This window comes from Bidens hawaiensis, unplaced genomic scaffold (genome assembly GCF_021521415.1).
Source record: "Bidens hawaiensis isolate Kalapana, Puna unplaced genomic scaffold, B.hawaiensis_p1.1 tig00044779_1, whole genome shotgun sequence".
Taxonomy (NCBI): domain Eukaryota; kingdom Viridiplantae; phylum Streptophyta; class Magnoliopsida; order Asterales; family Asteraceae; genus Bidens; species Bidens hawaiensis.
This window is the reverse complement of record NW_027497960.1, coordinates 37988-48609: the sequence shown is the minus strand read 5'-3', so window position 1 is coordinate 48609 and position 10622 is coordinate 37988. Positions and strand designations below refer to the sequence as shown.

Genomic DNA, 10622 nt, shown 5'->3' with positions numbered 1-10622 from the left:
GTTGGAGGCATCGCAGTACACGACAAAATCATCATTACCCTCAGGTAGTGCAAGAACAGGAGCTTCACACAACAAACGCTTGAGCGTCAGAAAGGCTTCTTCTTGCTTCGAGCCCCAAATATACGGTTTACCTTTGTGCGTAAGAGCTGTTAAAGGCAAAGCGATCTTTGAAAAGTTCGAAATAAAGCGCCGGTAATAACCAGCTAAGCCTAGAAAGGAACGGATCTCAGAAGGAGAGGATGGCGTAATCCAGTTCTTGATTGCTTCAATCTTGGATGGGTCGACATGAATACCCATCTTGTTTACAACATGACCAAGAAACTGTACTTCATCAGACCAGAATTCACACTTGGAAAGCTTAGCATAGAGCTGCTCGGTTCGAAGCTTCTGCAACACTAACCGAAGATGTTGCTCATGCTCGGCCTTGGTCTTAGAATACACCAGAACATCATCGATAAACACGATCACGAATTTATCCAAGAAAGGCCTACACACCCGATTCATTAGATCCATGAAAACGGCGGGTGCGTTGGTTAGACCGAAGGACATGACCAAGAATTCAAAATGGCCATAACGAGTTCGAAAAGCAGTCTTCGGAACATCTTCATCGCGGATGCGCAACTGGTGATAGCCAGAGCGGAGATCAATCTTCGAGAAACAAGAGGCACCTTGGAGTTGATCAAAGAGGTCGTCAATACGCGGTAAGGGATACCGGTTTTTAATGGTGAGTTTGTTCAACTCGCGGTAATCAATACACATGCGAAACGATCCATCTTTCTTTTTAACGAACAACACCGGAGCACCCCAGGGCGAAGAGCTAGGGCGAATGAATCCTTTAGCAGTCAACTCTTGAAGTTGGCTTGCCAATTCTTGCATCTCAGCGGTGCAAGACGATAAGGAGATTTAGCCACGGGGGAAGCGCCAGGGACAAGATCAATACGAAACTCGACTTCACGAGCGGGAGGGATACCAGGAAGATCATCAGGAAAAACTTCAGGGAAATCACGCACAACAGGGATATCGCGAAGCTTCTTTCCTTCATCGGGTTTAACCACATGGGCTAGAAATGCAATACACTTCTTCCGCAAGAGTCTTTGGGCTTCGGCGCAAGACATAAGTTTAAGACCACTGGAGGGTTTTTCGCCGTAGATGTGAAGGTCACCATTTTCTCGAGGAATGCGAATCAACTTCTTGGCGCAAATAACTTCGGCGCGATTATGCGAGAGCCAGTCCATACCAATAATAACATCAAAGCTTCCAAGAGGCATAGGGATGAGGTCGATCAGAAAATCGTTTTCGTTAAGATTAAGCGTACAATCTTTAATCACCGAGTTAATTAAAACAGTTTCACCGTTAGCCAATTCAACTGAAAAATCTTCTTTTAAATCGTTGCGCGGTCGCGCAAGCTTCTGCTCGAAGGCGCGAGAGATAAAGCTTCGATCGGCGCCAGTATCAAAAAGTACAGAAGCATAAAATCCGTTAAGCAAAAATGTACCATTAACTACGTCATTATTCGCTTGCGCTTGGTGCGCGGTTATGTTAAAAGCTCGTCCACGCGTCACTTGGTTCGAAATCTGGTTCACCGGATTCGCTTGTGTGATTTGCACTTGCAGTCTCGGGCACGCGTTCCGGAAATGACTGGGATCACCGCAGTTAAAGCACGATCTGGGTCGTGGGTTTTGGTAGATTGATTGTGGGTTCTGCGGGTAGACTGGTGGTGTTGGCGCAATTGGATTGGCGGGAAGGACTCTACAGTTTTCAGCAGTGTGACCAGTACGGCCACATCGGTTACAAAGTCGACACGGGGTTTGGGTTGGGTGGTGAAATCTACAGGTTGGGCAAAAGGGATGGTTTCCTGTGTAAGGTTTCTTAGGAGGCGGGGCAGGGAGTGCTGGATTGGTTAGGGCATAGTTGTGAACTACAGGGGGAGTTGGGTAAGCTGACAGAGGGTTAGGCGCGTAAACTGGGGGTTGGTATGCGGGTTGCTGGACAATGGGCGGGTTGGTAAGCGCATAGGCCTTGCGCCTGCGCTTGAGGTTGTTACGGTTTGAGGGTTCAGGTTTGGTTTCTGCGGGTTCAGGGGCAGTTTTGGTGGTTTTGGTCTTCTCAGTTCCCCGCAGGAACAGGGTTCCTGCTCTGACATGGTTGTCGCTGAGCACAGCGGCCAACTCAATGGCGTCAGAGAGGGTAACTGGGTTTCTGGCCCATACAGAATCTTGAATTTCCATGGGGAGACCCCCAAGGAATTTCTCGATTGCTCGGCGTGAAGGGGTAACAAGGTGAGGGACCAGTAAGCTTAGCTCGTGGAAGCGCGTCGCGTACTCGCGCGCTTCACCGCTGTATTGCTTCAAGTTCCAGAATTCTTCCTCCAGGCGCTTAATTTCGTTGGGAGGGCAGAATTCTCGCGTAAGAATTTCCTTGAATTCCTCCCATGTCATGCTAGAAGCAGCTTCTGCGCCACGCGCATGAGTTACTCCATTCCACCATGTAAGCGCTCTGGATTCCAGGACACTGGAAGCATATAGGGTTCGTCTGTCTGAGGGGCATTGGGTGTGGAGGAAAGTGTTTTCTATCTTCTCGAGCCACTGGAGCATCACGGTGGCTCCTTCAAGACCTGTGAACTTTGGAGGGTTACCCGCGTTAAAGGACTTAATGTTATAACTCGAAGTATTGGTATTGTTTTGGCTCAAAGCTTGGGCAATTGCGGCGGCCATTTCCTGGGAACGTTGCTGTCTACGCATGCGCGAGGCTTCTCTTCTCTGAAATCGGCGAGATAGCGGAGGCATTCTATAAAAGTTTTAATTTTAGTTAATATCTTGGTTTTATCGCAAAGTATAACTTTATAAAGCTTGGTTTCACGGAGTTAGATGCTATCAAAAGTTAAAGTAAAATAAATGACCCAAAATGCAGACTTAATAAAGGTAACAAATTCGAATCAAAAATCGACAATTCATGTATCACCATGACTTTCCGAATTCCCAATTTAAAATATACGAGTAAACGAGTATTGGAGATTGACGATTCATGTATCACCATGACTTTCCAATCTTCAATATAAAATATACAAGAAAATGAGTATTGGAGGTTGACAATTCATGTATCACCATGACTTTTCAAGTCTCCAACCTCAGAACATAATCGTAAATGGAAATTGAAAATCAACTATTCATGTATCACCATGACTTTTCGGATTTTCAATCCCAACAAACGAATATGTAAGTAAAATCAATAAAAATCGAAATTCACAAAAATCGAAATATCGCGGAATAAAACATAAAATCATATACTGCGCAAGTGCGAGCATATTCATAAATAACGAGTAATTAACAATAAGCGCGCAAACATGAGATTTCTCTCATGCGCGAGAAGGGACTCTTAGGTATTCTAGGCCGTTACGTCTAACCACCTATCCTAAAGTCAACGAGCTCTGATACCAATCTGTAACACCCCGACCAAAGGCGGATTATACATCGGGGCGCCACATATTGTTTCATTACTCGTGACACTATTGGTGTCAATATTTATTAATACACATTTTATCGCGCACTACGCGCAGCGGGGAAAATAAAATACATAAATCAAACATAAATCAATATATTATAAATTATAACATTCAAACAACATTAACTAGTCTTGATACATTTTAATTCTAGGTCCAAAAGTAAAAACGTCCTACGTGTCCACAAGCTCCAAAACAGCTACTGCAAACCTGAACATGTGTTAAAATAAACGTCAAACACTTGCGTGTTGGTGAGAAATCAAGTTTAGTACAATACATAGATAACAATAAATCTGCGCGCAACATGTGTATGTCTGGTTTTCAACAAGGGTGTAATCTGATCGGGACCAACTCTAAGAGACAAGACTGCCAGTGCTCACAATTGAGCTCACAAACAAGACTAACTGTGCAAGTGTAACAAAAGAGAAAATCATAAACGATAGTTCTCCCGTGTTCATCTAATGGTACCATGAAAACTGCGGAATAGACCGTCAATACGGTTAATGATCCACACATACAAATAAACAGCCAAGTCTACGTCCTCAACACATGGGATACTGCGCGACTAAAGTTCATAAACAGTTTAAGACTCAAGTTTTGTATGAACACATGAACATCCCAAAGCATTTAAAATAAAAAGGGATTAGATACGAGATAACTCACTTGATAAACGATGCGGTGTAAGATAAAGCAAGAACCAACTTTAAACAAGCACAAGTTAACCTATAAATAAGATTATTGTTTTAATGATCTGTTTTAAGTCTTGATAATAAGTTAGCATAATTAATAAGTAAATTATTATATAATATATATATATTACCGGAAAAGCAGGACAGAACAGGGAGGAAGACGGCAGAGAGAGCAAGGAGCAAGAGAACAGGAGAGATTAAGTGTTTTGTGTGTGTAGTGTTAGGAAAAATAATGTTATTATTTATAGAGAAACCCTAGGGAACACAATCCCTAGGAAAAGGGGAAAAGATCTCAAAAAGCAAAAGATTCCAAAAGCAAAAGATATCAAAAGATATGGCAGCTGCAGGGGCAAGATAAAGCTGACAGCGAACAGTAAAAAGGCATGGGCAGGTCAGATAAAGGTACTGGTCAAGCATGGCAAAAGCAGATCTCAAAAGATAATGTCAGTCACTTTATCTGTCAACCAATGGGGTTGGTGCGCATGCTGCGCCGAAAGTAACTATTCAGACATTAGATGGGTTAGGTCAACGGCTCAAAAGATAAGACAACACAAAAGCAAACGGCTAGATTAAACAGAAGAAAACTCAAAAGGGGTTTAGCGCGAGAAGGCTAAGTGCGCGAGCGCGAAGGCTGGCACAACAATCCTTAGCGTACTGCGGGAAGAATCACAAATCCTTAGCGTGCTGCGTGAAGAACAAGAATTCTAAGCGCATCGCGGGAAGAACATACATTCTTAGCGCATTGCGGGAAGAACATGCATTCTTAGCGCGCTGCGAGAAGAGTTCTCTTCACGCATCGCAGGAACAAGATGTCTTCACGCAGGCTTCCTATGTAAGGAGTCTGGCGCGTGGAGCTGCAGACATCCTTAGGCGGGAAGAACCAAAGGACAAGCAAAGAGTTAGAAGAAAGAGGAAACAAGGCTTAAGGGCGGGACAGCGACAAGAGGGAACAGAAGGCGGAAAGAGAGAAGAGGGATGGGACGGCGGAAAGAAAGAGAGAGAGAGGCGGGAAGGAAAATATATATATATTATTTAAAAGTAAAATATAAGTATAAATAAATATTAAATCATAAAAGAAAGAGATCGGATAAGAGAAACGGGTACCTGGGTCGGGTCGGATCAGGGCAGATGTCACACCAAAGCATGTTGGGCTTTAGGGGGGCGGGTGTCTTTATTAGAGAAACCGCTAATGTCAAAATCGGGAAGTGAAATGTGCAACCGATCTATCGCACTCCCATAATCGAAGTTGAACCCATCAATACCACAACCTCGAAGAATGTGGTCTTGCAATTCCCAAGATTGCGTCCTCGAGGACACAAACGCATAAGTAGAAACGTCTGAAGCTGAACATAAACCCAAACCTCCAAAACGAGTCGGAAGTGATGCCAACCTCCATTGAAAATCTCCAAAGAAGGACCACCACAAACCACAATGTCCTCAATCGCCCCTCGAAGGCCATTGTCAAACACAGAAACTGTTTCCCCTACATACACAGGCTGGCATGTTCTGAGACCAAACAATAACTTTCCAACTCCCATACATGAGCGGAGCAAAATGAGCTCGCATTAAGGGTCCCGCAAATGCGGGAGATAGCTCATCAACTCCACAGCTCGCGAAGCCCAATGGAGTGATAAATTAACAAAATGAACTAAAACTTCATAATCTACTAATTCCAAACGGTTGATTGGATCTAATTTCAGTGTTGTAATCAAATTACGAAAGTATTCAATTGACAACCTACAGCTACAGATAATGGATTAATTAAAGGGTTTGAATATAAAACATGGAAAAGATTATTGAGGGCGTGTAAGAGGCAAAATTGTAGCTTTTGCTTTTCATGATATATTATACGATTCCTTTCGTCTGCCATCGATTCTTCTAAAGCTCGAGTGGAATTTAGTGTTTTACGATGAGATCGTAAACAAGTATCTTGGTTTGTTTTACTCCGAGATCAAGTGGATGATGGGGGCCATGGTTTGGTTTTATGTGTTCTTCAAAAACTGATTTTTAGTTCGGTTTTGGGTTTGCATATACAGAGAATATGAAACACGATCTTGAAAACTATGTGTGTTAAACAAGTCGTGTTATTGGGTTGACGGGTCCAACAACCTTACACGGACCCAAACATGACCCATACCCAAAAACTGTGTTAGGCACGTGAATCCAAACATGATACACATATTTGCGGACCGATTTGACCGTGACTTGTTTAACTAAACCAACCTTGTAAATACTAAAAAAAAGTCTGAATTTGATTATTAGGTTTACATATTCAGTTTTTTTTACCGAACTTGAACGTCTAATAGAGATACCTTGCTACCAACATCAACCATTTAAGGGGGATTATCCTAAATTTGTGAACTGAAAACAAAATAAAGTAGAATCAAATACTATAAAAAAAATAGTTTTCTTTAACCTTTTGTTAATTATACTTTATATTTTTTTAATCAGCGAAGGAATAAAACCTGGCTAGCTGGGGTATACAGTTCGTCTGAAAGACCACTATAATAAAACTCGATTAAGATCATAAATATTCGTTTCACTTCTAATGTCAATGAGTTGAGCTGGATCTAAAGCTAAATTTCACGGAGTTACTCCTCGGACTCTGTGTGGCGCCCGAAGGCCAGACAATAGGTCCGCTCATGATTAGGGTTTGCTGGTTTCGTCCTGCATTTAACTCATCACACAAGCGGCAACAGCTCGCTATCTGCTATCTATTCATCATGCAAGCACGACTAGGCATGCACGGTTGCACGCCTTCTTTTCCGCTGATATCATGCCCGATAAAGTTCAGGACGAGTCAACAAACCCAAACGTTTCACATAAATCAAACATCTTAATCTTTAAATATTTGGTACGTGACATAAAGTTCATCTAGTGTTATGTTTTAATTTCTATCCCTAGCTCCCGAGGCGGTTCGCTTCTTGGAGCGAGTGCAGAAGGTGGTTCACAGTGACTCGCAGAGCCCGAGGAACCAAGGATTTATATTTAGTAGGATAGGCTTTGCGATTCAAAAGGAGATAGCGGCGCAGTTTGTTGTTCGCTTATCCATTATCCAGATGTAGCTCGCTGTGTTATATAAAACATTAGAACAAAAAAAAAAATTATTCAATCGGATAGGCCTGTAACGCCTCGAAGCGAACAGGATAACACACACTCATCCAAACCTTCCTCAAACACACACAACAATGGCTTCCATGATAACACCACCATCATCAATCTCATTCCTTTCTTCCTCCATCTTCTCAAACCAAACCCGACCCATTTCACTACTCACCAAAACCCACTTCCCCAAATCCACTATCCGCTCCGAACTCGCCACTCTCCCAGTCCTGTCATTCGACGGCTCCAAGGTCGGAGAAACAACCTTAAACCTCAAATCCGCCAGCCCGGACACCGCCCGTGCTGTCGTCCACCGTGGCATCACCACAGACTTAAACAACAAACGCCGCGGTACCGCCTCGACTCTCACCCGAGCCGAGGTCCGCGGTGGCGGGAAAAAACCTTTCCCGCAGAAAAAATTGGGCCGCGCCCGCCGCGGGTCCCAGCGTACCCCGCTGCGACCCGGGGGAGGGGTCGTGTTCGGCCCAAAACCCCGGGATTGGTCGGTTAAGATTAATAAGAAGGAAAAGAGGCTTGCGATATCGACTGCGTTGGCTAGTGCCGCGGTGAATGGGATAGTGGTGGAGGAGTTTGGGGATAAGTTTGAGAAACCGAAGACGAGGGAGTTTATTGAGGCGTTGAAGAGGTGGGGGATTGACCCGAAGGAGAAATCGATGTTTTTTATGACGGAGGTGGATGATAATGTGGTGTTGTCGAGTAGGAATATCGGGACGTTGAAGATGTTGACTCCGAGGACTTTGAATTTGTTTGATATTTTGAATGCAGATAAGTTGGTGTTCACGAAGGCGGGGTTGGATTACTTGAATGACGCGTATGGGTATGAAGATGATCAGGATGATGAATATGAAGATGACGAAGAACAAGAAGCCGAAGGTAAATTGATTAATTGAGGTTCATATTCATATTCATATTCATATTTATATTCGGTTTGAGTTGCATTGTTGGATTTGATTATTAATTGTTTTCGTGTTTTAATATGAAGAAACAGGATCAGAGGCAGAGGCAGAGGAGATTGTGTTGCCACCGAGTGATGCTTGAAAGTTGAACACTTTGTAGTTGCATCAAATAACTATTTGGTAAATGTATTATTTTTTTGTAGCAGATTATTGATAAGAGGCATTAAGGTGTTGACGTGTTGTATGTTTACTTGTGTTTATTCTGTTCTGGTAAAGTAAGAAAAGATTGATCATTTTCTGTTCTTTGAATTTGCCTAAGGGTTTTGTTTATATTTATAGTTCTTTCAGTAGTTGGTGTTTGTTTATGTGATTTAGGAAGCTATGAAGTATTAGGTGTATAGAAATTAATCTGCGCGCGAATATGAGAGCCTTTATTGAGGAGAATGTTTTGCAAGACAACATGATCATGGAAACATGGCGCTTCGTTGGATAGACGACACTGAGACGAATCTTATTGTATCTTGGAGTTTCAGAGGTTGAAAGAATTGCAGGTTATCTGAATTCATCTCTCTTCCTGATCCAGTTCAACTTACATGGTTGAAAGAAACCCATCAAGCAGGTAAGAAGACCGATCGTTTGGCATAGATTTCGATTACTCTTCAGACTGATGGTTGAAACGGGCTAGATTGGGTCGGGTAGAGAAGCATTTTTTGTCCAAAATTTTTCACTGAAAGCGTGGTGCTTTGAAGTGTGTTGACAGCCCGAGTGATCAGTTGCGACAAATAGGGTGTAAACGAGCCTAGTCCGAGCTCGACTTGTTTTGACTTATGAGGGCTCGAGCTCAGCTCATCAGTTTTTATTTCAAGCTCGGGCTCGGCTCCTTTATTATTTATCACTTAATTTATCTTCGTTTTAAATTATTTTTATATATTGAGAAAAACTTTAAATGAATCTAAGCTTGGCTCGAGCTCGTGTAGTACCTTAAATGAGCCAAAGCTCAATTGGGTAATGTAAAACTAATGCATAGAAAGTCTAAAAGATGTAAAACTTAAAAACACCCAAGGCTCATTAACGCTTGACGAGCCTAAACGAGCTTAACATACAAGGCTCGAGCTTGGGCTCGATAACTAAACGAGCTTTGTTTGAGGCTCGAGCTCGGAAAAGCTCAGCTCGTTTAAAGCTTTTTATCGATCCGAGCTCGAGTAGCTCTCGGGCGGCTTAACTCCTCTATTTTGGTTTGGTTATGTGTGCATAAGTAATCGAGTTATTGAACCAAACCAGCATTAGAACCAATCTTAATACTTTTATATAAGTAGGATGGTATATGTTAGAAAAGTATTATTAGAACCTATTTATAAATAAGTTTATCAATTTTCACTTGTTTATCTGTAGTTAAAAATACTGTTGTTATTTTCTTTAATCTATGATGTAGTTGAATTTATTATTTGAATATAGCTTCTTCAATCTGCACAGGCCCAAATCCTTGTAGTTTGGTCTTACTCACCTAATTGTATAACATAGCATATTCATTTAGTTACATATTGTAACAATTACAGCATCTAGCCTAACGTTGTTAGTTAGATGTCCTTAAAAATTACTTATTGTAACAATTACAACATCTAGCCTAAAAATATCGGGTTGCTTTCAACCTTGTATGTTGGATGTTCTTAAAAATTAACAATTACAACATCTAGCCTAACACTGTTAGTTTTCTGACTTTATCGTTATAAAAAAAAGGGCATGCGCCCACGATGTGAGGGCAAACTTGTTTAGTACTTCACTTCAACCCCAAGTGTTGGTTTCATCCTTTTGGTCCTTGAGGTCAAACTTCTTGTATCATTTTGTTGAAGCTTCTTGTATCACTTTGGTGAAGATGAAGTGAATTGATGTATTTACATTTGATTAATACCACTATGGTTGTGGTTTATGTTTTTGCTATTCTTAAAACTTAAAAGCCATGATCATCTAATTGAATATGGGTGCTTAAATATTATTATCTATAGTTTTAAACTAGTGTGTGTTTTTTAGTCCAATTTTGACGAATCAAAATATTCATTTCCGTAGGTTGTAAGGCCTCACAACAAGATATGGGATCTCACTACCCGCAACTTGGAGTATTTCCATTCCACAAAAACATAAAATGCACATGTGTTTATTTCAAGCACCCTATACCAAAATATTATTGGGAAAATTCTCAAAATAAGCGTTTATTAAAACGTTTTTCAGGTTTTAGGTGCCATTTGCAAAAAATTCTCAAAATAGTTGTTATAAACTAGTTGTGACGAGTAGTTTATGATTACACACGAGTAATTTGTCGAACCAGTTAATGTAACACCCCGACCAAAGGCGGATTATACATCGGGGCGCCACATATTGCTTCATTACTCGCGACACTATTGGTGTCAATATTTATTA

The 10622-nt window shown here is 41.6% G+C and overlaps 1 protein-coding gene across 2 annotated transcripts; it reads left to right on the top strand.

The window, feature by feature from the left end:
• Positions 1-7374: 7374 nt before the first annotated feature.
• Positions 7375-8432, top strand: LOC143595182 (large ribosomal subunit protein uL4c-like). Of its 2 annotated transcripts, none has more exons than XM_077074286.1 (2): positions 7375-8184; positions 8300-8432. In XM_077074286.1, exons 1-2 carry the CDS (start codon positions 7377-7379, stop codon positions 8347-8349), a joined length of 858 nt encoding a protein of 285 aa, XP_076930401.1. In that variant the 5' UTR covers positions 7375-7376; the 3' UTR covers positions 8350-8432. The 2 variants fall into 2 exon arrangements, with proteins under 2 accessions (XP_076930401.1, XP_076930400.1); XM_077074285.1 differs by having other exon boundaries at positions 8294-8432.
• The last annotated feature ends 2190 nt before the right edge of the window (positions 8433-10622 follow it).

Coding starts and splice junctions, on each gene's coding strand:
- LOC143595182 (XM_077074285.1), top strand. CDS start 7,377: ATGGCTTCCATGATAACACCACCATCATCAATCTCATTCCTTTCTTCC. Junction 8,185..8,293: donor CGAAGAACAAGAAGCCGAAG/GTAAATTGATTA, acceptor TTTAATATGAAG/AAACAGGATCAGAGGCAGAG.